General features: G+C 57.4%; 1 protein-coding gene across 1 annotated transcript in view; it reads left to right on the forward strand.

Annotated features, from left to right (window-relative positions):
• Positions 1–8,904: 8,904 nt before the first annotated feature.
• LOC144490745 (uncharacterized) overlaps positions 8,905–27,500 on the forward strand; it is a gene marked incomplete at its 3' end in the record, with an annotated part of 19,384 nt that continues 788 nt past the window's right edge. The window contains exons 1-6 of the mRNA XM_078208454.1: positions 8,905–9,096; positions 11,396–11,450; positions 17,373–18,157; positions 22,730–22,805; positions 24,452–24,605; positions 25,355–25,496. Coding sequence (XP_078064580.1) covers positions 11,405–11,450; positions 17,373–18,157; positions 22,730–22,805; positions 24,452–24,605; positions 25,355–25,496 — 1,203 coding nt within the window. The remainder of the gene's footprint in view (positions 9,097–11,395; positions 11,451–17,372; positions 18,158–22,729; positions 22,806–24,451; positions 24,606–25,354; positions 25,497–27,500) is intronic.

A 27,500-nucleotide genomic window follows, 5' to 3' on the forward strand; every position in this document is an offset into this window, starting at 1 on the left:
TTCTCCTCCGCAGGGCACTGACCCTCCGTACCCCAGGGAACCAGCCCGTCCCATCACCGTGTGGGGGTAACACAGACCCCCGTCCCATCACCGTGTGGGGGAATCACAGACCCCCGTCCCGTCCCCGTGTGGGGTAATCACAGACCCCCGTCCCGTCCCCGTGTGGGGGAACCACAGACCCCCGTCACCGTGTGGGGGAATCACAGACCCCCGTCCCATCACCGTGTGGGGGAATCACAGACCCCCCCCCCGTCCCGTCACCGTGTGGGGGAATCACAGACCCCCCCCCGTCCCGTCACCGTGTGGGGGAATCACAGCCCCCCCCCGTCACCGTGTGGGGGAGTCACAGACCCCTGTCCCCGTGTGGGGGAATCACAGACCCCCGTCCCGTCACCGTGTGGGGGAATCACAGACCCCCGTCACCGTGTGGGGGAATCACAGACCCCCCCCGTCCCATCACCGTGCGGGGGAATCACAGACCCCCCCCCGTCACCGTGTGGGGGAATCACAGACCCCCCCGTCCCTGTGTGGGGGAATCGCAGACCCCCCCGTCCCATCACCGTGTGGGGGAATCACAGAGCCCCCCCCCGTCATCGTGTGGGGGAATCACAGACCCCCCCGTCCCATCACCGTGTGGGGGAATCACAGACCCCCCCCGTCACCGTGTGGGGGAATCACAGACCCCCCCGTCCCATCACCGTGTGGGGGAATCACAGACCCCCCCCGTCACCGTGTGGGGGAATCACAGACCCCCCCGTCCCCGTGTGGGGGAATCACAGCCCCCCCCGTCATCGTGTGGGGGAATCACAGACCCCCCCGTCCCATCACCGTGTGGGGGAATCACAGACCCCCCCCGTCACCGTGTGGGGGAATCACAGACCCCCCCGTCCCATCACCGTGTGGGGGAATCACAGACCCCCCCCGTCACCGTGTGGGGGAATCACAGACCCCCCCGTCCCCGTGTGGGGGAATCACAGCCCCCCCCCGTCATCGTGTGGGGGAATCACAGACCCCCCCGTCCCATCACCGTGTGGGGGAATCACAGACCCCCCCGTCCCCGTGTGGGGGAATCACAGCCCCCCCCCGTCATCGTGTGGGGGAATCACAGACCCCCCCGTCCCATCACCGTGTGGGGGAATCACAGACCCCCCCCCGTCACCGTGTGGGGGAATCACAGACCCCCCCGTCCCATCACCGTGTGGGGGAATCACAGACCCCCCCCGTCACCGTGTGGGGGAATCACAGACCCCCCCGTCCCATCACCGTGTGGGGGAATCACAGACCACCCCCGTCACCGTGTGGGGGAATCACAGACCCCCCCGTCCCATCACCGTGTGGGGGAATCACAGACCCCCCCCATCATCATGTGGGGGAATCACAGACCCCCCCGTCCCATCACCGTGTGGGGGAATCACAGCCCCCCCCCATCACCGTGTGGGGGAATCACAGACCCCCCCGTCCCATCATCGTGTGGGGGAATCACAGACCCCCCCCGTCACCGTGTGGGGGAATCACAGACCCCCCCGTCCCATCACCGTGTGGGGGAATCACAGACCACCCCCATCATCGTGTGGGGGAATCACAGACCCCCCCGTCCCATCACCGTGTGGGGGAATCACAGACCCCCCCCATCATCGTGTGGGGGAATCACAGACCCCCCCGTCCCATCACCGTGTGGGGGAATCACAGCCCCCCCCCATCACCGTGTGGGGGAATCACAGACCCCCCCGTCCCATCATCGTGTGGGGGAATCACAGACGCCCCCGTCACCGTGTGGGGGAATCACAGACCCCCGTCCCATCACCGTGTGGGGGAATCACAGCCCCCCCCCATCATCGTGTGGGGGAATCACAGACCCCCCCGTCCCATCATCGTGTGGGGGAATCACAGACCCCCCCCCGTCACCGAGTAGGGGAACCACAGACCCCCCGTCCCGTCACCGTGTGGGGGAATCACAGACCCCCGTCCCATCACCGTGTGGGGGAATCACAGACCCCCCCCCGTCACCGAGTAGGGGAACCACAGACCCCCCGTCCCATCACCGTGTGGGGGAACCACAGACCCCCCCGTCCCATCCCCGTGTGGGGGAATCACAGACCCCCCCCCGTCACCGAGTAGGGGAACCACAGACCCCCGTCACCGTGTGGGGGAATCACAGACCCCCGTCCCATCACCGTGTGGGGGAATCACAGACCCCCCCCCGTCCCGTCACCGTGTGGGGGAATCACAGACCCCCCCCCGTCCCGTCACCGTGTGGGGGAATCACAGCCCCCCCCCGTCACCGTGTGGGGGAGTCACAGACCCCTGTCCCCGTGTGGGGGAATCACAGACCCCCGTCCCGTCACCGTGTGGGGGAATCACAGACCCCCGTCACCGTGTGGGGGAATCACAGACCCCCCCCGTCCCATCACCGTGCGGGGGAATCACAGACCCCCCCCCGTCACCGTGTGGGGGAATCACAGACCCCCCCGTCCCTGTGTGGGGGAATCGCAGACCCCCCCGTCCCATCACCGTGTGGGGGAATCACAGAGCCCCCCCCGTCATCGTGTGGGGGAATCACAGACCCCCCCGTCCCATCACCGTGTGGGGGAATCACAGACCCCCCCCGTCACCGTGTGGGGGAATCACAGACCCCCCCGTCCCATCACCGTGTGGGGGAATCACAGACCCCCCCCGTCACCGTGTGGGGGAATCACAGACCCCCCCGTCCCCGTGTGGGGGAATCACAGCCCCCCCCGTCATCGTGTGGGGGAATCACAGACCCCCCCGTCCCATCACCGTGTGGGGGAATCACAGACCCCCCCCGTCACCGTGTGGGGGAATCACAGACCCCCCCGTCCCATCACCGTGTGGGGGAATCACAGACCCCCCCCGTCACCGTGTGGGGGAATCACAGACCCCCCCGTCCCCGTGTGGGGGAATCACAGCCCCCCCCCGTCATCGTGTGGGGGAATCACAGACCCCCCCGTCCCATCACCGTGTGGGGGAATCACCCCCCCCGTCCCCCGTGTGGGGGAATCACAGCCCCCCCCCGTCATCGTGTGGGGAATCACAGACCCCCCCCCCGTCCCATCACCGTGTGGGGAATCACAGACCCCCCCCGTCACCGTGTGGGGGGAATCACAGACCCCCCCCGTCCCATCACCGTGTGGGGGAATCACAGACCCCCCCGTCACCGTGTGGGGGAATCACAGACCCCCCCGTCCCATCACCGTGTGGGGGAATCACAGACCACCCCCGTCACCGTGTGGGGAATCACAGACCCCCCCGTCCCATCACCGTGTGGGGGAATCACAGACCCCCCCATCATCATGTGGGGGAATCACAGACCCCCCCGTCCCATCACCGTGTGGGGAATCACAGCCCCCCCCCATCACCGTGTGGGGGAATCACAGACCCCCCCCGTCCCATCATCGTGTGGGGGAATCACAGACCCCCCCCGTCACCGTGTGGGGGATCACAGACCCCCCCGTCCCATCACCGTGTGGGGGAATCACAGACCACCCCCATCATCGTGTGGGGGAATCACAGACCCCCCCGTCCCATCACCGTGTGGGGGAATCACAGACCCCCCCCATCATCGTGTGGGGGAATCACAGACCCCCCCGTCCCATCACCGTGTGGGGGAATCACAGCCCCCCCCCATCACCGTGTGGGGGAATCACAGACCCCCCCGTCCCATCATCGTGTGGGGGAATCACAGACGCCCCCGTCACCGTGTGGGGGAATCACAGACCCCCGTCCCATCACCGTGTGGGGGAATCACAGCCCCCCCCCATCATCGTGTGGGGGAATCACAGACCCCCCCGTCCCATCATCGTGTGGGGGAATCACAGACCCCCCCCCGTCACCGAGTAGGGGAACCACAGACCCCCCGTCCCGTCACCGTGTGGGGGAATCACAGACCCCCGTCCCATCACCGTGTGGGGGAATCACAGACCCCCCCCCGTCACCGAGTAGGGGAACCACAGACCCCCCGTCCCATCACCGTGTGGGGGAACCACAGACCCCCCCGTCCCATCCCCGTGTGGGGGAATCACAGACCCCCCCCCGTCACCGAGTAGGGGAACCACAGACCCCCCGTCCCATCACCGTGTGGGGGAATCACAGCCCCCCCCCGTCACCGTGTGGGGGAATCACAGACCCCCGTCCCATCACCGTGTGGGGGAATCACAGACCCCCGTCCCATCACCGTGTGGGGGAACCACAGACCCCCGTCCCATCACCGTGTGGGGGAATCACAGACCCCCGTCCCCGTGTGGGGGAATCACAGACCCCCGTCCCCGTGTGGGGGAATCACAGACCCCGTCCCCGTGTGGGGGAATCACAGACCCCGTCCCATCACCGTGTGGGGGAATCACAGACCCCCGTCCCATCACCGTGTGGGGGAATCACAGACCCCCGTCCCATCACCGTGTGGGGGAATCACAGACCCCCGTCCCATCACCGTGTGGGGGAATCACAGACCCCCGTCCCATCACCGTGTGGGGGAACCACAGACCCCCGTCCCGTCCCCGTGTGGGGGAATCACAGACCCCCGTCCCATCACCGTGTGGGGGAATCACAGACCCCCGTCCCATCACCATGTAGGGGAATCACAGACCCCGTCCCATCACCGTGTGGGGGAATCACAGACCCCCGTCCCATCACCGTGTGGGGGAATCAGACCCCCGTCCCATCACCGTGTGGGGGAATCACAGACCCCCCCGTCCCATCACCGTGTGGGGGAATCACAGACCCCCGTCCCATCACCGTGTGGGGGAATCACAGACCCCCCCGTCCCATCACCGTGTGGGGGAATCACAGACCCCCCCGTCCCATCACCGTGTGGGGGAATCACAGACCCCCGTCCCGTCACCGTGTGGGGGAATCACAGACCGCCCCGTCCCATCACCGTGTGGGGGAATCACAGACCCCCCCGTCCCATCACCGTGTGGGGGAATCACAGACCCCCCCCCCGTCCCGTCACCGTGTGGGGGAATCACAGACCCCCGTCCCGTCACCGTGTGGGGGAATCACAGACCCCCGTCCCGTCACCGTGTGGGGGAATCACAGACCCCCGTCCCATCACCGTGTGGGGGAATCACAGACCCCCCCGTCACCGTGTGGGGGAACCACAGACCCCCGTCCCATCACCGTGTGGGGGAATCACAGACCCCCCCGTCACCGTGTGGGGGAATCACAGACCCCCCGTCCCATCACCGTGTGGGGGAATCACAGACTCCCCCGTCACCGTGTGGGGGAATCACAGACCCCCCGCCCCGTCACCGTGTGGGGGAATCACAGACCCCCCCGTCCCATCACCGTGTGGGGGAATCACAGACCACCCCCATCATCGTGTGGGGGAATCACAGACCCCCCCGTCCCATCACCGTGTGGGGGAATCACAGACCCCCCCCATCATCGTGTGGGGGAATCACAGACCCCCCCGTCCCATCACCGTGTGGGGGAATCACAGCCCCCCCCCATCACCGTGTGGGGGAATCACAGACCCCCCCGTCCCATCATCGTGTGGGGGAATCACAGACGCCCCCGTCACCGTGCGGGGGAATCACAGACCCCCCCCGTCACCGTGTGGGGGAACCACAGACCCCCCCGTCCCCGTGTGGGGGAATCACAGACCCCCCCCCATCCCGTCACCGTGTGGGGGAATCACAGACCCCCCCCGTCCCGTCACCGTGTGGGGGAATCACAGACCCCGTCCCATCACCGTGTGGGGGAATCACAGACCCCCGTCCCATCACCGTGTGGGGGAATCACAGACCCCCCCGTCACCGTGTGGGGGAACCACAGACCCCCGTCCCATCACCATGTGGGGGAACCACAGACCCCCGTCCCATCACCGTGTGGGGGAATCACAGACCCCCCCGTCACCGTGTGGGGGAATCACAGACCCCCGTCCCATCACCGTGTGGGGGAATCACAGACCCCCGTCCCATCACCGTGTGGGGGAATCACAGACCCCCGTCCCATCACCGTGTGGGGGAATCACAGACCCCCCGTCCCGTCACCGTGTGGGGGAATCACAGACCCCCCCCGTCCCATCACCGTGTGGGGGAATCACAGACCCCGTCCCGTCACCATGTGGGGGAATCACAGACCCCCCCCGTCCCATCACCATGTGGGGGAATCACAGACCCCCCGTCCCATCCCCGTGTGGGGGAATCACAGACCCCCGTCCCATCACCGTGTGGGGGAATCACAGACCCCGTCCCGTCACCATGTGGGGGAATCACAGACCCCCCCCGTCCCATCACCGTGTGGGGGAACCACAGACCCCCCGTCCCATCACCGTGTGGGGGAACCACAGACCCCCCGTCCCATCACCGTGTGGGGGAACCACAGACCCCCCGTCCCATCCCCGTGTGGGGGAATCACAGACCCCCGTCCCATCCCCGTGTGGGGGAATCACAGACCCCGTCGCATCACGGTGTGGGGGAATCATTGAGGCTGCAGTTTTGGGTGGTGGCTCACACCTCTCGAAGTTTCTCTCTTGCTAAGACACACGTCTATTTATATAAACCCACTCTGAGAAAGGGGAAGAGCGAGGATTGAGGGCGGTGTTGCGTCGGCTGTGGAAATACACTTTCAGACGAAAGAGGCAGGTCTCGGCGAGAATTTTCACAACTTGACCGAACCCAAGCGGGCAATCGAAACCACGCGCCCAATTATATCTGGCAGCGTTAAGCAAGAGACCAGCAGAATCTCTACCTTGACTCTCTGAACAGTCAGGGCTGGGACAGTTACTGATAAAACCAACAGGGCGGTTGCGGGGAGGGGGCGGGGGGGGGGGGGGCGAACGGACGGTTGAGGAGAAATGTCCGTCCCCAGAGAGTGGGGAGAATGTGGGACTCGCTCCCACAGCGAGTGGGGAGAATGTGGGACTCGCTCCCACAGGGAGTGGGGAGAATGTGGGACCGGCTCCCACTGGGAGTGGGGAGAGTGCGGGACTTGCTCCCACAGGGAGTGGGGAGAATGTGGGTCTCACTCCCACAGGGAGTGGGGAGAGTGCGGGACTCGCTCCCACAGGGAGTGGGGAGAATGTGGGTCTCATTCCCACAGGGAGTGGGGAGAGTGCGGGACTCGCTCCCACAGGGAGTGGGGAGAATGTGGGACTCGCTCCCACCGGGAGTGGTTGAGGTGAATCATAGAATCATAGAATCCCTATAGTGCAGAAGGAGGCCATTTGGCCCATCGAGTCTGCACCGACCGCAACCCCATCCAGGCCCTATCCCCGTAACCCCACACATTTACCCCGCTAATCCCCTGACACTAACGGACAATTTACCATGACCACTTAACCTAACCCGCACATCTTTGGTCTGTGGGAGGAAACCGGAGCACCCGGAGGAAACCCACACAGACACGGGGAGAATGTGCAAACTCCACACAGACAGTGACCCGAGGCGGGAATTGAACCCGGGTCCCTGGCGCTGTGAGGCAGCAATGCTAACCAACTGTGCCGCCCCACATGGTGGTGTCGTGTCAATGTGTTTAAGGGGGGAAGCGAGGATGTATGATTCACACTCACGCCCACCCGGCTGTCCCCCTGCACCCCCCTCCCAGCCAATGAGGGTGTACATTTTTTTGGGAAGTATGTTCGTCTCTATGAGGCAGGGAAGGCAAATATGCGCACAGCAGGATCCCACGGACAGCTAGCGTCACTATGACGTGTGTTGATTTATATGTCAGCAATGTCAATCGAGAGGTAAATATCGGCCCCCAACACTGGGGCGGTGGGGGGAGAACCCTACACACCCACCCACCCCCGTAGCCCACTCATCCTCCGTGACAGACCGTGGGATCGTTTACATCCACTCGGGAGGGCAGACACGGCCTCTCAGGGCAGAGACGGTTTTAATCATTCCAACACTGACCCTCCCACAGTGCGGCGCTCCCTCAGCACTGACCCTCCCACAGTGCGGTGCTCCCTCAGCGCTGACCCTCCCACAGTGCGGTGCTCCCTCAGCGCTGACCCTCCCACAGTGCGGCGCTCCCTCAGCACTGACCCTCCCACAGTGCGGCACTCTCTCAGCACTGACCCTCCCACAGTGCGGCGCTCCCTCAGCACTGACCCTCCCACAGTGCGGCGCTCCCTCAGCACTGACCCTCCCACAGTGCGGCGCTCCCTCAGCACTGACCCTCCCACAGTGCGGCGCTCCCTCAGCACTGACCCTCCCACAGTGCGGCGCTCCCTCAGCACTGACCCTCCCACAGTGCGGCGCTCCCTCAGCACTGACCCTCCCACAGTGCGGTGCTCCCTCAGCACTGACCCTCCCACAGTGCAGCGCTCCCTCAGCACTGACCCTCCCACAGTGCGGCGCTCCCTCAGCACTGACCCTCCCACAGTGCGGCGCTCCCTCAGCACTGACCCTCCCACAGTGCGGTGCTCCCTCAGCACTGACCCTCCCACAGTGCGGCGCTCCCTCAGCACTGACCCTCCCACAGTGCGGCGCTCCCTCAGCACCGACCCTCCCACAGTGCGGCGCTCCCTCAGCACTGACCCTCCCACAGTGCGGCGCTCCCTCAGCACCGACCCTCCCACAGTGCGGCGCTCCCTCAGCACTGACCCTCCCACAGTGCGGCGCTCCCTCAGCACTGACCCTCCCACAGTGCGGTGCTCCCTCAGCACTGACCCTCCCACAGTGCGGCGCTCCCTCAGCACTGACCCTCCCACAGTGCGGCGCTCCCTCAGCACTGACCCTCCCACAGTGCGGCGCTCCCTCAGCACTGACCCTCCCACAGTGCGGCGCTCCCTCAGCACTGATACCTGTCGGGGGGGATTGTGGGGCCTAGGTTATGGTTCGCGGGGGTGGCGGGGGAGAGGAAGTGAGGGAGGAGGCGGGGCACGTTTGAGTGTCTGGAGTGGAGTCACGGATACCCAGCGGGAGGAGGGTCACGGGGCACCGGTGGGGCTGACAGGTTGGCGTGTGGTGGGGGAAGGGAGGGAACGCGAGTCGCCAGGCCCCCTGCGGTGCTGTCATCAAGCGGCCGCTGCAACAGGACGATGTCAAGAGGAAGACATTAGTCTCACCGCAGAGAGAGAGAGAGAACGGAGAAAGAGGGAGACGCACCCATTTCCTCTCCGAGACTCGAGTGTGTGAGAGTTTAAATAGAAACCTTCCCCCCACCTCCCGCCCCGAGCTCCGTCCAAAAATAAACCTGCCCTCGCTGGGGGTGGGGTGGGCAACTCGAGAGAAGCGAGAGCGTCAGGGGAGGGGCAGCCACTGTGAGCCGGGGGCTGCCTCTGTCTCCCTCCCTCACCATTCAAAGCTCTGCCAGGTTTGGACAGATCGAGAGCTGCCCCCCTTTCCCCCCCCGCAAGTGATTCAAGGCCTGTCGGCCTCCGATCATTCTGCCCGTGCTCCCCCCCCCCCCCTTCACCTGCAACCGCCCCCACATCTGTCCCCCCCCCCCCGTCTCCGCCATCACCCCGGTCCATTTTGAATGGGAGGTGGCAACAGGTGACATTCTCCCCATCTCACAGCTTATTCTTAAACTGCGAGGAGGAGAGAGAGAGAGAGAGAGAAAGAGGCAGACAGAGAGAGAGAGAGAGACGGGGAGAGAATGAGAGAGACAGAGAGAGACAGACAGACAGACAGTGAGAGATAGAGTGAGACAGAGAGAGAGAGAGACAGACAGACAGACAGTGAGAGATAGAGTGAGAGAGAGAGAGAGACAGGGAGAGAATGAGAGAGACAGAGAGAGACAGACAGACAGACAGTGAGAGATAGAGTGAGAGAGAGAGAGACAGACAGACAGTGAGAGATAGAGTGAGACAGAGAGAGAGAGACAGACAGACAGACAGACAGTGAGAGATAGAGTGAGACAGAGAGAGAGAGAGACAGACAGACAGTGACAGATAGAGTGAGACAGAGAGAGAGAGAGAGAGAGACGGGGAGAGAATGAGAGAGTCAGAGAGAGACAGACAGACAGAGTGAGAGATAGAGTGAGACAGAGAGAGAGAGAGAGAGAGACAGACAGACAGACAGTGAGAGATAGAGTGAGACAGAGAGAGAGAGAGACAGACAGACAGACAGTGAGAGATAGAGTGAGACAGAGAGAGAGAGAGACGGGGAGAGAATGAGAGAGACAGACAGACAGACAGTGAGAGACAGAGAGAGAGACAGACAGAGAGAGAGAGAGAGACAGACAGTGAGAGATAGAGTGAGATAGAGAGAGAGAGAGACAGACAGAGTGATAGAGAGAGAGAGATCGAAAGAGAGAGAGAGGGGGAGTAAGAGACAGAGAGAGAGATACAGACAGAGACAGTGAGAGATAGAGTGAGACAGAGAGAGACGGAGGGAGAGAGAGAGGCAGAGAGAGAAAGACAGAGACAACAAGAGAGACGGTATGAGAGAGAGGCAGAATGAGAGAGAGAGAGAGAGACAGACAGACAAAGAGGGAGAGATAGATAGGGAGACAGGGAGAGAGAAAGAGAGAGAGACAGAGAGAGAGACAGGGGGAGAGAATCAGAGAGAGAGAGAAAGAGAGAGAGACAGAGAGAGAGAGAGAAAGAGGGAGAGACAAATTGAGAATGACAGAGAGAGAAGGAGAGACAGAGAGAGAGAGTGACAGAGAGTCAGAGAGAGAGAGAGAGATAAAGAGAGTCAGAGAGAGGAGAGATAGAGTGAGAGAGAGAGAAAAAGAATGAGACAGAGAGATAGAGAGAGAGGAACTGAAGGAGATCCAGGTAAATTCACTAGGAAAAGATTCAAATTGAGGCAGGCATCAAGCACAACACGACCCCAGGGATTGAGGGATGTTTGTGGCTTGGCTGGGGCCCCAGGGTTATGCAGCCAAAGGTCTGAGGTCGGGGTTGAATGGACCTCCTCCTGTTCCTGTGAAACAGGCTCGAGAGGGGCTGAATGGCCTCCTCCTGTTCCTGTGTAACAGGCTCGAGAGGGGCTGAATGGCCTCCTCCTGTTCCTGTGTAACAGGCTCAAGAGGGGCTGAATGGCCTCCTCCTGTCCCTGTGAAACAGGCTCGAGAGGGGCTGAATGGCCTCCTCCTGTTCCTGGACACCTGGAGAACTCTCCCAATCCCCCCAAGCCCCCTCAATCCTGCCTTTCATTCAGCGCTGGCAGTGGGACCTTTTACATTCATCTCAGAGGGCAGATGGGAATCTCACGTTTAATGCCTCGTCCAGAAACAGGCCCTCTGGCAGTGCGGCACTCCCTCAGACACTGCAAGAGGTTTAGGATTTGAATCGCTGGATCAGGAGGAGGACATGTCCACGTTTAACCGGTGGTAATTTTGGGGGAGGGAAGGGAACAGCACAGCCCAGTATCTAGGAAAGGGGGCGATCGTCAGGGAGCGAGAAAAGGCCTGAGGGCTCGCTAGGCCGCACAGGCCCATTGTTAACCCTGCTCCTCTCTCATTGTGTCTCCCGCAGCCCCTGAGAATGGAGGTGATTGCTGAAAGTGAGCTTGAGAAACAGAAAACTACAGGTAACGTACTTGAGGAGGTTACAGAGATAGGGAGGGTTGTAGGGGCTGGAGGAGGTTACAGAGATAGGGAGGGTTGTAGGGGCTGGAGGGGTTACAGCGATAGGAGGGTTGAAGGGGCTGGAGGAGGTTACAGAGATAGGGAGGGTTGTAGGGGCTGGAGGAGTTAACAGAAATAGGGAGGGTAATAGGAGCTGGAGGAGGTTAAAGAGATTGGGAGGGTTGTAGGGGCTGGGGGAGGTTACAGAGATAGGGAGGGTGGTAGGGGCTGGAGAAGGTTACAGAGATAGGGAGGGTGGTAGGGGCTGGAGAAGGTTACAGAGATAGGGAGGGTGGTAGGGGCTGGAGAAGGTTACAGAGATAGGGAGAGTTGTAGGGGCTGGAGAAGGTTACAGCGATCGGGAGGGTTGTAGATACTTGAGGTTACAGAGATAGGGAGGGTTGAAGGGGCTGGAGGAGGTTACAGAGATAGGGAGGGTTGTCGGGGCTGGAGAACGTTACAGAGATCGGGAGGGTTGTAGATACTTGAGGTTAGAGAGAGAGGGAGGGTTGTAGACGCTGGGGGAGGTTACAGAGATAGGGAGGGTTGTAGGGGCTGGAGGAGGTTACAGAGATAGGGAGGGCTGTAGGGGCTGGAGGAGGTTACAGAGGTAGAGAGAGTTGTAGGGACTGGAGGAAGTTACAGAGATAGGGAGGGTTGTAGGGGCTGGAGGAGGTTACAGAGATAGGGAGGAATGTAGGGGCTGGAGTGGGTTACAGAGATAGGGAGGGTTGTAGGGGCCATGGGGGTTTACAGAGGTAGGGAGGGTTGTAGGGACTAGAGGAGGTTACAGAGATAGGGAGGGTTGTAGGGGCTGGAGGAGGTTACAGGAATAGGATGAGTTGTAGGGGCTGGAGGAGGTTACAGGAATAGGGAGGGTTGAAGGGCTGGAGAAGGTTACAGAGATAGGGAGGGTTGTAGGGGCTGGAGAAGGTTACAGAGATAGGGAGGGTTGTCGGGGTTGGAGGTGGTTACAGAGGTAGAGAGGGTTGTAGGGGTTGGAGGAGGTTACAGAGATAGAGTGGGTTGTAGGGACTGGAGGCGGTTACAGAGACAGAGAAGGTTGTAGGGGCTGGAGGAGGTTACAGAGGTAGAGAGAGTTGTAGGGACTGGAGGAGGTTAGGGAGATAAGGAGGGTTGTAGGGGCTGGAGGAGATTACAGAGTTAGAGAGAGTTGTAGGGGCTGGAGGAGGTTACAGAGATAGGGAGGGTCGTCGGGGCTGGAGGAGGTTACAGAGATAGGGAGGATTGTAGGGGCTGGAGGAGGTTACAGAGATAGGGAGGGTTGTAGGGGCTGGAGGAGGTTACAGAGATAGGGAGGGTCGTAGGGGCTGGAGGGGGTTACAGAGATAGGGAGGGTTGTAGGGGCTGGAGGAGGTTACAGAGATAGGGAGGGTCGAAGGGGCTGGAGGGGGGTACAGAGATAGGAAGGGGGGGGGCGGGTGAGGAGGCCATTGAGGGATTTGAAAGCGAGGATGAGAATTTGGAAATGGAGGTGTTGCCGGTCCCGGGAGCCAGTGTGGATCAGTGAGCACAGGGGATGATGGATGAATGGGAGCATATAAATTAGGCGGAGTGAGTAAGCCACTCTGCCCCTCGAGCCTGCTGTCCCATTCGATAAGATCGTGTTGGAACATAGAACATAGAACATAGAAAAACTACAGCACAAACAGGCCCTTCGGCCCACAAGTTGCGCCGGTCATGTCCCTACCTACCTAGGTCTATATATAGGCTTACCTATAACCCTCAATCCTATTAAGTCCCATGTACTCATCCAGAAGTCTCTTAAAAGACCCTATCGAGTTTGCCTCCACCACCACTGACGGCAGCCGATTCCACTCACCCACCACCCTCTGAGTGAAAAACTTACCCCTGACATCTCCTCTGTACCTACTCCCCAGCACCTTAAACCTGTGTCCTCTCGTAACAGCCATTTCAGCCCTGGGGAAAAGCCTCCGAGAATCCACCCTATCTATACCTCTCAACATCCTGTACACCTCTATCAGGTCACCTCTCATCCTTCGTCTCTCCAAGGAGTAAAAACCGAGCTCCCTCAACCTATCCTCATAAGGCATGCCAACCAATCCAGGCAACATCCTTGTAAATCTCCTCTGCACCCTTTCAATCATTTCTGCATCCTTCCTGTAATGAGGTGACCAGAACTGAGCACAGTACTCCAAGTGGGGTCTGACGAGGGTCTTATAAAGCTGCATCATTATCCCCGGACTCCTAAACTCAATCCCTCGATTGATGAAGGCCAGCACACCATACGCCTTCTTAACCACCTCCTCCACCTGCGGGGCCGATTTCAGAGTCCTATGGACCCGGACCCCAAGGTCCTTCTGATCCTCTACACTGCTAAGAGTCTTACCCTTGATATTCTACTCCTTCATCCCATTTGACCTGCCAAAATGTACCACTACACATTTATCCGGGTTGAAGTCCATCTGCCACTTCTCCGCCCAGTCTTGCATCCTATCTATGTCACGTTGCAGCTTCTGACATCCCTCCAACCTATCCACAACACCACCAACCTTCGTGTCGTCGGCAAACTTACCAACCCATCCCTCCACTTCCTCATCCAGGTCATTTATGAAAATGACAAACAGCAAGGGTCCCAGAACAGTTCCCTGGGGCACACCACTGGTGACCGACCTCCATTTAGAAAAAGACCCATCGACAACCACTCTCTGCCTTCTGCAGGCAAGCCAGATCTGGATCCACAAGGCAACAGCCCCTTGGATCCCATGCCCTCTCACTTTCTCGCGAAGTCTTGCATGGGGGACCTTATCGAACGCCTTGCTGAAGTCCATGTAAACCACATCTACCGCTTTTCCTTCGTCAATGTGTTTAGTCACATTTTCAAAGAACTCCACCAGGCTCGTAAGGCACGATTTGCCTTTGACAAAGCCGTGCTGACTACTTTTGAGCATACTAAACTTCTCTAAATGTTCATAAATCTTGTCCCTCAGGATCTTCTCCATCAACTTACCAACCACTGAGGTTATACTCACCGGTCGGTAATTTCCTGGGCTATCCCTATTCCCTTTCTTGAATATAGAAACCACATCCGCAATCCTCCAATCCTCCGGAACCTCTCCCGTCTCCATCGACGACGCAAAGATCATCGCCAGAGGCTCTGCAATCTCTTCCCTCGCCTCCCACAGTAACCTGGGGTACATCCCATCCGGTCCCGGCGACTTATCTATCTTGATGCTATTCAAAATTTCCAACACATCCTCTTTCTTAATGTCCACAGACTCAATCCTTTCAGTCCGCCTCAATCCTGTAGTACAACCACCCAGGTCTTTTTCCACCGTGAATACCGAGGTAAAGTATTCATTAAGCACCTCTGCTATTTCTTCCGGTTCTGTACAGACTTTCTCACCTTCACCTTTTATAGGTCCTATTCCTTCACATCTCATCCTTTTACTCTTCACATATTTATAGAATGCCTTAGGGTTCTCCTTAATCTTACCTGCCAAGGCCTTCTCGTGACCCCTTCTGGCTCTCCTAATTTCTTTCTTAAGTCCCTTCCTACAAGCCGTATACTCATCTAGATCCCTATCATCGCCTCGCTCTCTGAACCTTTTGTACGCTTTCCTTTTCCTTTTGACTAGGTTCAGCGCAGCTTTCGTGCGCCACGGTTCCCGTAACCTACCAACACCTCCCTGTCTCATCGGAACGTTGTCACGCAGAACTCCAGACAAACATTCCTTGAAAATCTGCCACCTTACTTCGGTACTTTTCCTCGAGAATGCCTCCTTCCAATTTACGCCTCTAATCTCCTGCCTGATGGCTTCATATTTCCCCTTACTCCAGATAAACACTTTCCTAGCTTGCCTGATCCTATCTCTTTCCAATGCTAGCGTAAAGGAGATAGAGTTATGATCACTATCCCCAAGATGCTCCCCCACTGAGAGATCCGACACCTGTCCAGGCTCATTAGCCAGTATCAGATCGAGTACAGCCTCTCCTCTTGTTGACTTATCCACATGCTGTGTCAGGAAACCCTCCTGAACACACCTAACAAACTCCTCCCCATCCAAACCCCTTACCCTAAGGATATTCCAATCGATGTTTGGGAAATTAAAGTCTCCCCTCACGACAACCCTGTTATTACTACATCTCTCCAGGATCTGTTTCCCTATCTGCTCCTCAACATCCCTGTTACTATTGGGCGGCCTATAGAAAACATCCAGCAAAGTTATCGATCCCCTCCCGCTCGAGATAGAGTGGGTTGTAGGAACTGGAGGGGATTACAGAGATAGGGAGGGTTGTCGGAGTTGGAGGAGGTTACAGAGATAGGGAGGGTTGTCGGGACTGGAGGAGGTTACAGACATAGGGAGAGTTGTCGGGGCTGGAGGGGGTTACAGAGATAGGGAGGGTTGTAGGGACTGGAGGAGGATACAGACATAGGGAGAGTTGTCGGGACTGGAGGGGGTTACAGAGATTGGGAGGGTTGTAGGGACTGGAGGCGGTTACAGAGATAGGGAGGGTTGTAGGGACTGGAGGCGGTTACAGAGATAGGGAGGGTTGTGGGGGCTGGAGGAGGTTACAGAGATAGGGAGGGTTGTAGGGGCTGGAGGCGGTTACAGAGATAGGGAGGGTTGTGGGGGCTGGAGGAGGTTACAGAGATAGGGAGGGTTGTAGGGGCTGGAGGAGGTTACCGAGATAGGGAGGGTTGTAGGGGCTGGAGGAGGTTACAGAGATAGGGAGGGTTGTAGGGACTGGAGGAGGTTACAGAGATAGGGAGGGTTGTCGGGACTGGAGGAGGTTACAGAGATAGGGAGGGTTGTCGGGACTGGAGGAGGCCGGAGGAGGAGTCTGATGAAGTCAGGCCTCATTACAGGCCGGTTGGAGTGGGTTGATGGTTACGGGGGGGTGAAAGGTCGGAGGCCAGGGAGCAGAGCATCAGAAGTCAGATTTGGGGGGATATTTTCTGAATAGAGTCACTCCGTCATCATAAAATGTTCGATTTGTCCTTGGTGATATTCCCCCGTTGTTACACAGTGTGACGTGAGAGAGAGTGTGAGGGAAGCGGAGAGAGGGAGAGATGGAGAGAGGGAGGAGACTGAGAGAGAGTTAGAGAGAGAATGAGGTGGGGGAGACTGAGAGGCAGGCATAGATAGAGAGAGGGAGTTAGAGAGGGGGAGAGAGGGAGACGGGGGGGGATGGAGAGAGAGGAGAAGAGAGAGAGGGAGAGAAAGGGGGACAGAGAGAGAGAATGAGAGAGGGGGAGACTGAGAGGAAGGGGCAGAGAGAGAGAGGGAGTTAGATAAGGGAGAGAGAGGGAGAGCGGGACAGAGAGAGGGGGAAGAGAGAGAGAGAGAGACAGAGGGGAGGAGACTGGGGCGGAGGCAGAGAGAGAGAGAGTTAGAGAGGGAGGAGAGAGGGAGATGGGGAGGGAGAGAAAGGGAGAAAGGAGTTGGAGAAGAGGGAGAGGGGAGAGAGCGGGAGATAGAAAGAGAGAGAGAGAATGAAAGAGGTTGAGACTGGGGAGCGGGACAAAGAGAGAGAGAGAGGGAGTTAGATAAGGGGACAGAGGAAGAGGGGAGAGAGAGGGAGAATGGGAGAGGTAGAGAGAGAGAGGGGGAGACAGGGAGAGAGAGAGAATGAGAGAAAGAATGAGTTGGGGGAAACTGAGGGGGGAGCCAGAGAGAGGGACTTAGAGGAGGGAGAGAGGAAAACTGTGAGAGACGAGAGAAAGGAGGGGTTGAAATACGGGAGTGGGAAGAGTTTTGGAGGGGTTTGTACTCTGGTTGGGTGGTGGGGGTGGCGGGGGGGACGGGGGGGGACGGGGGGACGGGGGTGAGGGGTGGGAGGCTGGTTGCTGCAACACCAATAACCAGGGTGGTCCCACCCATTCCGGTTCTGATTTACAGAGGTGTTCCCAGTGGAGATGGACAAAGCTGTGGAGGAGGAGGACAAATACGACCTTCAATTCGAGGAGGGCCACTCGGAGGAGGCTGAATTGGCTGGGAGCCAGGCTCCCCAGGCCCCGAAGGGGACGGCGGTGAAGAGGCCGGAGGAGGAGTCCAAGGAAGTCAGGCCTCATTACAGGCTGGAGGAGGCCCAGGAGGCCAGGCCTCACTACAAGCTGGAAGAGGAGGAGGCCCAGGAGGCCAGGCCTCATTACAGGCTGGAGGAGGAGGAGGCCCAGGAGGCCAGGCCTCACTACAGGCTGGAGGAGGATGAGGCCCAGGAGGCCAGGCCTCACTACAGGCCGGAGGAAGAGGAGGCCAGGCCTCACTACAGCCTGGAGGAGGATGAGGCCCAGGAGGCCAGGCCTCAATACAGGCTGGAGGAGGAGGAGGTCCAGGAGGCCAGGCCTCAATACAGGCTGGAGGAGGATGAGGCCCCGGAGGCCAGGCCTCAATACAGGCTGGAGGAGGATGAGGCCCCGGAGGCCAGGCCTCAGTACGGGCTGGAGGAGGGGTCTAAGGAGGCCTGGCCTCACGACGGGATGCAGGAAGGGAATGATGAGGAGCTGGATGAAAGTGGCCTACGTGTGTTGTGGCAGGTGGGTGACCTAACGGCCAAGGACCTCTCCATGCTGAGGGACAGCAAGGCACCGAGGCGGGACAGCGGCGGAGAGCTGCAGGGGGAGGATCTCGACATCAATGACCAAGAGCTGGATTGGGAGTCATCCTTGGAGGAACAGGACCTGGTACGCACACATCTCGGGGTGGGCAAGGGAAGGGAAGCAATGGGGTTCCTTAAACCTGTGATCTGGTCACAGAGTCACCTCCCTGGGACGTGAGCAGGGGAGAGAGTGCCATTTCCACCACCAAGACTGCCACCCCATCCTCCCACCCTTTTCCAGACCACCTCTGCCCGCTTTTATCCACCGTGGACTTCATTGAGTTCTTTTTGCTATTCGACTGGGTGGGGAGGCACATCTCAGCTAGAATGCTCTCTGAAGAGGCTGGGGGGGGAGGGGGGGTGTGGGCAGGGGGTGTGGGGAAGTGGAGGAGCAGACAGCATTTCAAATGGGGAGGTTCTCTGACTCATGGCAACCCCACCTGTGGCGTCAAGGGTGCCACACTGTGGGAGGGTCAGTGCTCAGGGAGCGCCGCACTGTGGGAGGGTCAGTGGTGAGGGAGCGCCGCACTGTGGGAGGGTCAGTGCTGAGGGAGCGCCGCACTGTGGGAGGGTCAGTGGTGAGGGAGCGCCGCACTGTGGGAGGGTCAGTGCTGAGGGAGCGCCGCACTGTGGGAGGGTCAGTGCTGAGGGAGCGCCGCACTGTGGGAGGGTCAGTGCTGATAGAGTGCCGCACTGTGGGAGGGTCAGTGCTGAGGGAGCGCCGCACTGTGGGAGGGTCAGTGCTGAGGGAGCGCCGCACTGTGGGAGGGTCAATGCTGAGGGAGCGCCGCACTGTGGGAGGGTCAGTGCTGAGGAAGAGCCGCACTGTGGGAGGGTCAGTGCTGAGGGAGCGCCGCACTGTGGGAGGTTCAGTGCTGAGGGAGCGCCACACTGTCGGAGGAACAGTGCTGAGGGAGTGCCGCGCTGTCGGAGGGCCAGTGCTGAGGGAGCGCCGCGCTGTCGGAGGGCCAGTGCTGAGGGAGCGCCACACTGTGGGAGGGTCAGTGCTGAGGGAGCGCCGCACTGTGGGAGGGTCAGTGCTGAGGGAGCGCCGCACTGTGGGAGGGTCAGTGCTGAGGGAGCGCCGCACTGTGGGAGGGTCAGTGCTGAGGGAGCGCCGCACTGTGGGAGGGTCAGTGCTGAGGGAGCGCCGCACTGTGGGAGGGTCTGTGCTGAGGGAGCGCCACACTGTAGCAGGGTCAGTGCTGAGGGAGCGCCGCACTATCAGAGGGTCAGTGCTGAGGGAGCGCCGCACTGTGGGAGGGTCAGTGCCGAGGGAGCGCCGCACTGTGGGAGGATCAGTGCTGAGGGAGCGCCGCACTGTCGGAGGGTCAGTGCTGAGGGAGAACAAAGAACAAAGAACAATACAGCACAGGAACAGGCCATAGAACCATAGAAAATTACAGCTCAGAAACAGGCCTTTTGGCCCTTCTTGTCTGTGCCGAACCATTTTTTGCCTAGTCCCACTGACCTGCACTTGGACCATATCCCTCCACACCCCTCTCATCCATGAACCCGTCCAAGTTTTTCTTAAATGTTAAAAGTGACCCCACATTTTCCACTTTATCCGGCAGCTCATTCCGCACTCCCACCACTCTCTGCGTGAAGAAGCCCCCCCTAATATTCCCTTTAAACTTTTCTCCTTTCACCCTTAACCCATGCCCTCTGGTTTTTTTCTCCCCGAGCCTCAGCGGAAAAAGCCTGCTTGCATTCACTCTATCTATACCCATCAAAATCTTATACACCTCTATCAAATCTCCCCTCAATCTTCTACGCTCCAGAGAATAAAGTCCCAACCTATTCAATCTCTCAAATCTCTCCCTTCGGCCCTCCAAGCCTGCGCCGCTCATGTGCCCACGAGACCATTCTTTTGTATCCCTCTATTCCCAGTCTGTTCATGTGGCTATCTAGATAAGTCTTAAACGATCCCAGTGTGTCCGCCTCAATCACCTTGCCTGGCAGTGCATTCCAGGCCCCCACCACCCTCTGTGTAAAATACGTCCCCCTGACATCTGTGTTGAACCTTGCCCCCCCCCCCTCACCTTGAACCCGTGACCCCTTGTGTTCGTCACCTCCGACCTGGGAAAAAGCTTCCCACTGTTCACTCTATGCCCTTCATAATTTTATACACCTCTATTAGGTCGCCCCTCATCCTCCGTCTTTCCAGGGAGAACAACCCCAGTTTACCCAATCTCTCCTCATAGCTAAGACCCTCCATACCAGGCAACATCCTGGTAAACCTTCTCTGTACTCTCTCCAAAGCCTCCACGTCCTTCTGGTAGTGTGGCGACCAGAACTGGACGCAGTGCTCCAAATGTGGCCTAACAATCGTTCTATACAACTGCAACATCATATGCCAACTTTTATACTCTATGCCCCATCCAATAAAGGCAAGCATGCCATATGCCTTCTTCAGCACCCTCTCCACCTGTGCTGCCACCTTTAAGGATCTGTGGACTTGTACACCCAGGTCCCTCTGTGTGTCTGTACTCCTGATGGCTCTGCCATTTATTGTATAGCTCCCCCTTACATTAGATCTACCGAAATGCATCACTTCGCATTTATCTGGATTAAATTCCATCTGCCATTTCTCCGCCCAATGTTCCAGCCTATCTATATCCTGCTGTATTCTCTGGCAATCTTCATCACTATCCGCAACTCCAGCAATCTTTGTGTCGTCTGCAAACTTACTGATCACACCTTCCTCCAAATCATTTATATATATCACAAACAGCAGAGGTCCCAGTACAGAGCCCTGCGGAACACCACTAGTCACAGACCTCCAACTGGAAAAAGACCCCTCCACTGCTACCCTCTGTCATCTATGGCTCAGCCAGTTCTCCACCCATCTAGCTAGCTCACCTTTTATCCCGTGAGATTTAACCTTTTGCACCAGCCTGCCATGAGGGACCTTGTCAAACGCTTTACTAAAATCCATATAGACGACATCCACGGCCCTTCCCTCGTCAATCATTTTTGTCACCTCCTCAAAAAACTCAACCAAATTTGTGAGGCATGACCTCCCTCGTACAAAACCATGCTGTCTATCGCTAATAAGATTATTCAGTTCTAAATGCGCATATATCCTATCTCTAAGAATCTTCTCCAACAACTTCCCTACCACGGACGTCAAGCTCACCGGCCTATAATTACCCGGGTTATCCTTGCTACCCTTCTTAAATAATGGGACCACATTTGCTCTCCTCCAATCCTCTGGGACCTCACCTGTGTCCAGTGAAGAGACAAATATTTCTGTTAGAGGCCCAGCAATTGCATCTCTCGCCTCCCTGAGGAGTCTAGGATAGATGCCATCTGGCCCTGGGGATTTGTCTGTCTTAATGTTTCCTAAAAAACCTAACACTTCCTCCCTTGTAATTGAGATTTTTTCTAACGGGTCAACACATCTCTCTGAGACAATACCAGTCAACATGTCCCTCTCCTTTGTGAATACTGATGCAAAGTATTCGTTTAGGATCTCACCTACTTCCTTTGGTTCATAATTCATAAGCATAATTCCCCCCCTTTGTCCCTGAGAGGTCCGATTCCTTCCCTAACAACCCTCTTATTCCTAACGTATGTATAAAATGCCTTAGGATTCTCTTTAATCCTGTCTGCCAAGGACATTTCGTGACCCCTTTTTGCCCTTCTAACTCCCTGTTTGAGTTCTTTTCTACTTTGTATGTGTTCCTCCAGTTCTCCATCTGTTTTTAGTTGCCTAAATGGCCGCACTGTGGGAGGGTCAGTGCTGAGGGAGGGTCAGTGCTGAGGGAGCGCCGCACTGTGGGAGGGCGAGTGCTGAGGGAGTGCCGCACTGTGGGAGGGTCAGTGCTGAGTGAGCGCCGCACTGTGGGAGGGTCAGTGCTGAGGGAGCGCCGCACTGTGGGAGGGTCAGTGCTGAGGGAGCGCCGCACTGTGGGAGGGTCAGTGCTGAGGGAGTGCGCACTGTGGGAGGGTCAGTGCTGAGGGAGCGCCACGCTGTGGGAGGGTCAGTGCTGAGGGAGTGCGCACTGTGGGAGGGTCAGTGCTGAGGGAGCGCCACGCTGTGGGAGGGTCAGTGCTGAGGGAGCGCCGCACTGTGGGAGGGTCAGTGCTGAGTGAGCGCCGCACTGTGGGAGGGTCAGTGCTGAGGGAGCGCCGCACTGTGGGAGGGTCAGTGCTGAGGGAGCGCCGCACTGTGGGAGGGTCAGCGCTGAGGGAGCGCCGCACTGTGGGAGGGTCAGCGCTGAGGGAGCGCCGCACTGTGGGAGGGTCAGTGCTGAGGGAGCGCCGCACTGTGGGAGGGTCAGTGCTGAGGGAGCGCCGCACTCTCTCTCTCTGTGTCTCTCTGTCTCTCGCTCTGTGTCTCTCTGTCTCTCTCTCTCTGTGTCTCTCTGTCTCTGTCTCTCTCTGTCACTCTCTCTGTGTCTCTCTCTCTCTCTCTCTCTCTATGTGTCTCTCTGTCTCCCTCTGTCTGTCTCTCTCTGTGTCTTTCTGTCTCTCTCTCTCTCTGTTTCTCTCTCACTCTCTTTCTGTGTCCCTCTCTCTCTGTTTCTCTCTGTCTCTCTGTGTCTCTCTCTCTGTCTCTCTCTCTCTCTCTGACTCTCTCTCTCTTTGTGTCTCTCTCTCTATGTCTCTCTCTCTCTCTAAATATCTCTCTGTCTCACTCTCTCGGTTGCAGGGTGCGTCGGATGCCATGTATAAACAGGAGAGTAGTTGGTTGCGAGGCAGGCAGCAGGAGGAACAGCCATTCCAAGGTGAGGTCCTGCCAGCGTTGGAGAGACAGGTGTGTCTTACCCGCCGTGATTGTGGCTAAAATCACAACCCAGGTCCTGAACACTGAGTCAGAACCCAAGGTTGCAGATTGCAAAGTTGTATCGCCATTATCAGGGTCATTTTCCAAGAACTGTATTCATCATTCTCCCGAATACATCCCCGGGATGAGGGTGTCGCTGGCCGGGCCCCAGCATTTACCCCCCACCCCTAATTGCCCCCTTGAGAAGGTGGTGGGTGAGCCGCCATCTTGAACCCGCTGCAGTCCCGTGTGGTGTAGGTACACCCACAGCGCTGTTAGGGAGGGAGTTCCAGGATTTTGACCCCGGCCACAGTGAAGGAACGGCCGATATATTTCCAAGTCGGGATGGTGTGTGGGCTTGGAGGGGGAGCTTGCAGGCGGTGGGCGTTCCCAGTACGTATTCCCTCCTCCAGCCCCGACAACCCTCCCTATCTCTGTAACCTCCTCCAGCCCCGACAACCCTCCCTATCTCTGTAACCTCCTCCAGCCCCTACAACCCTTCCTAGCTCTGTAACCTCCTCCAGCCCCTGCAACCCTCCTGATCTCTGTAACCTCCACCAGCCCCTACAACCCTCCCTATCTCTGTAACCTCCTCCAGCCCCTACAACCCTCCCTATCTCTGTAACCTCCTCCAGCCCCTCCAACCCTTCCTATCTCTGTAACCCCCTCCAGCCCCTACAACCCTCCCTATCTTCCCCAGCCCCTACAACCCTCCCTATCTCTGTAACCTCCTCCAGCCCCTCCAACCCTTCCTATCTCTGTAACCCCCTCCAGCCCCTACCACCCTCCCTATCTCTGTAACCCCCTCCAGCCCCTACAACCCTCCCTATCTTCCCCAGCCCCTACAACCCTCCCTATCTCTGTAACCTCCTCCGGCCCCTACAACCCTCCCTATCTCTGTAACCTCCTCCGGCCCCTACAACCCTCCCTATCTCTGTAGCCTCCTACAACCCTCTGAGATCTCTGCACTCCTCCAATTCCGGCCTCTTGAGCATCCCTCGATTCCCACCATTGGCGGCTGTGCCTTCAGCTGCCTGGGGGGCCCTAAGCTCTGGAATTCCTTCCCTAAACCTCCCGAACTCTCTCTGTCTCTCTCTCTCTGTTTCTCTCTCTCTCTGTCTCTCTCTCTCTCTCTGTCTCTCTCTCTCTCTCTCTGTCTCTCTCTCTCTCCCCTTCTTTAAGGCGCTCCTTAAAAACCGACCTCTCCGACCAAGTTTGTAGTGGCTTGTCGCTAATATCTCCTCCTGTGGCTCAGGGTCAGATTCTGTCTGACTGATGCCCCTCTGAAACGTCTCGGGGGACTGCTTATGATGTTGAAGGCACTGCCTGAATGTAAGTTGTGGTGGTAAAACTCTCACCCCCTTTTTAACCTGGGCAGTTAGTCACCGCACTGTCACGACTTCTTAGGGTTCTGCTCCCTGGGGTTCAATTGCGAATGCCTGTTGGGGGTTAGGCCTCGATTGAGGCCTGAGCCTTTCCTACTAGGCCTCAGGAGCGCCAATCGAGAGTGTGTTTGAGTTTGGATGTTGGAGGAGGGGTGGGGGGGGGCATTGTTTTGAGGCATTGAAGGGTGACTAACTGAACCTGATTGTCTGAACCTCTCTTTAGAATTACTCAGTGATCTGCAGCAAGAGAATCAGAATTTGAGGACCCTGTGTTTGACTCTAACTCGAGAGAAGACCCACCTTGCCCGCACTGTGCTGGAGATGCGAGAAAAGCTCAAAGGTCAGGGAGAGCGATCGCCTGGTGTTTACTTGGGAGGGTGGGGGGGGGGTGGGGGTGAGGGGGAGGTTTTGGGAAGGCGGGAGGTGGCGGAACATTCCGGGAAGGCTCAAAGGGGTGGGCAGGCAGAGCGTCTCAGCCGGTTCCGGGGGGAGTCAACTGTTCCCGGGGTTCGGGAGGGTCGGATCAGGATGTGAACCGGATCCCAGCCGCCATGCACCCTCTCCCAGGCAGGGCCGGTCAGAGCCAGCGGTGAGACCGGTGGGATCTTCCTGTGCCTCCACCGTGCCTCAGGACCGTCGCAAACTTCCATGGATTGTGCCGCCCATCCTCACAGACCCGCCGAACTGTTCAATTTGCCCATCGTGTTGGTGTAGGTAGCCCCTCTCCCCCGCCGCCCCCCACTTCCAACCCAACCAAACCACCACGAGCAAGGGGGCAGATGGAACGCATCGGGGAATGGCCACAGCGCCATCCAGGGGCCGGAGATGGCAGCGCTGTGACGGGCAAATGTTGACATAGGAGATTTCCAATGGGAATGGCAAACGGTTAAGGTTTGGGTGGGAGCTGAAGGGGATACCCGTGGGGCATCGGGACTCACCCGAATGGCGCCGAGCGCAAACAAAGGGCCCTAGCTGAAGAGGGCGCGTGGCGTGTCGCGCACTGGCGTAAGAGACTTCGGACTCAACTCCCTGTGTACACCTCCCCCCTACAACCGTCCCCCCACCCCCCCACCACCCCCTCCCCGACCACCCCCACCACACCACTCATCAAACGCTTTGTCTACAGCTCCAGCCAGGAAAACCTCTCGCTTAAACTCCAACTCGATGCCCTCAGGGAAGATAAACGCCAGGGTCTGAAGACGGGGAAGGCCCCCCAAAAAATCCGTGACATGACATTGGAGGAGAGAGCACAGATCGCGGAGCAAGAGGTGGGAAAATTAATCGAGGGGTTCGGGGTGGTTTATATATAGAATAACAGATACCCGGGAGTGAGTTACAGACTGGAATCTAATCGAGGGGTTCAGGTGGTTTATATATAGAATAACAGATACCCGGGAGTGATTTACAGACTGGAATCTAATTGAGGAGTTCGGGGTGGTTTATATATAGAATAACAGATACCCGGGAGTGAGTTACAGACTGGAATCTAATCGAGGGGTTCGGGGGGGTTTATATATAGAATAACAGATACCCGGGAGTGAGTTACAGACTGGAATCTAATCGAGGGGTTCGGGGGGGTTTATATATAGAATAACAGATACCTGAGAGTGAGTTACAGACTGGAATCTAATCGAGGGGTTCGGGGTGGTTTATATATAGAATAACAGATACCCGGGAGTGAGTTACAGACTGGAATCTAATCGAGGGATTCGGGGTGGTTTATATATAGAATAACAGATACTCGGGAGTGATTTACAGACTGGAATCTAATTGAGGGGTTCGGGGTGGTTTATATATAGAATAACAGATACCCGGGAGTGAGTTACAGACTGGAATCTAATCGAGGGGTTCAGTGTGGTTTATATATCGAATAACAGATACCCGGGAGTGAGTTACAGACTGGAATCTAATCGAAGGTTTCGGGGTGTCAATTATATAGAATAACAGATACCCGGGAGTGAGTTACAGACTGGAATCTAATCGGGGGGTTCGGGGTGGTTTATATATAGAATAGCAGGTGCCCAGGAGTGAGTTACAGACTGGAATCTAATCGGGGGTTCGGGGTGGTTTATATATAGAATAACAGATACCCGGGAGTGAGTTACAGACTGGAATCTAATCGAGGGGTTCGGGGGGTTTATATATAGAATAACAGATACCTGAGAGTGAGTTACAGACTGGAATCTAATCGAGGGGTTCGGGTGGTTTATATATAGAATAACAGATACCCGGGAGTGAGTTACAGACTGGAATCTAATCGAGGCATTCGGGGTGGTTTATATATAGAATAACAGATACTCGGGAGTGATTTACAGACTGGAATCTAATTGAGGGGTTCGGGGTGGTTTATATATAGAATAACAGATACCCGGGAGTGAGTTACAGACTGGAATCGAATCGAGGGGTTCAGTGTGGTTTATATATCGAATAACAGATACCCGGGAGTGAGTTACAGACTGGAACCTAATCGAAGGTTTCGGGGTGTCAATTACATAGAATAACAGATACCCAGGAGTGAGTTACAGACTGGAATCTAATCGGGGGGTTCGGGGTGGTTTATATATAGAATAATAGATACCCGGGAGTGAGTTACAGACTGGAGTCTAATCGAGGGGTTTGGGGTGGTTTATATATAGAGTAACAGATACCCGGGAGTGAGTTGCAGACTGGAATCTAATCGAGGGGTTCGGGATGGTTTATATATCGAATAACAGATACCCGGGACTGAGTTACAGACTGGAATCTAATCGAGGGGTTCAGGGGGGTTTATGTATAGAATAACAGATACCCGGGAGTGAGTTACAGACTGGAATCTAATCGAAGGTTTCGGGGTGTCAATTATATAGAATAACAGATACCCGGGAGTGCGTTACAGACTGGAATCTAATCGAGGGGTTCGGGTGGTTTATATATCGAATAACAGATACCCGGGACTGAGTTACAGACTGGAATCTAATCGAGGGGTTCAGGGGGGTTATGTATAGAATAACAGATACCCGGGAGTGCGTTACAGACTGGAATCTAATCGAGGGTTTCAGGGGGGTTTATGTATCGAATAGCAGATACCCGGGAGTGAGTTACAGACTGGAATCTAATCGAGGGGTTTGGGGTGGTTTATATATAGAATAACAGATACCCGGGAGTGAGTTACAGACTGGAGTCTAATCGAGGGGTTCGGGGGGTTTATATATAGAATAACAGATACTCGGGAGTGAGTTACAGACTGGAGTCTAATCGAGGGGTTCGGGGGGGTTTATATATAGAATAACAGA

The sequence above is a fragment of the Mustelus asterias genome, unplaced genomic scaffold, assembly GCF_964213995.1.
Source record: "Mustelus asterias unplaced genomic scaffold, sMusAst1.hap1.1 HAP1_SCAFFOLD_3723, whole genome shotgun sequence".
Lineage (NCBI taxonomy): Eukaryota > Metazoa > Chordata > Chondrichthyes > Carcharhiniformes > Triakidae > Mustelus > Mustelus asterias.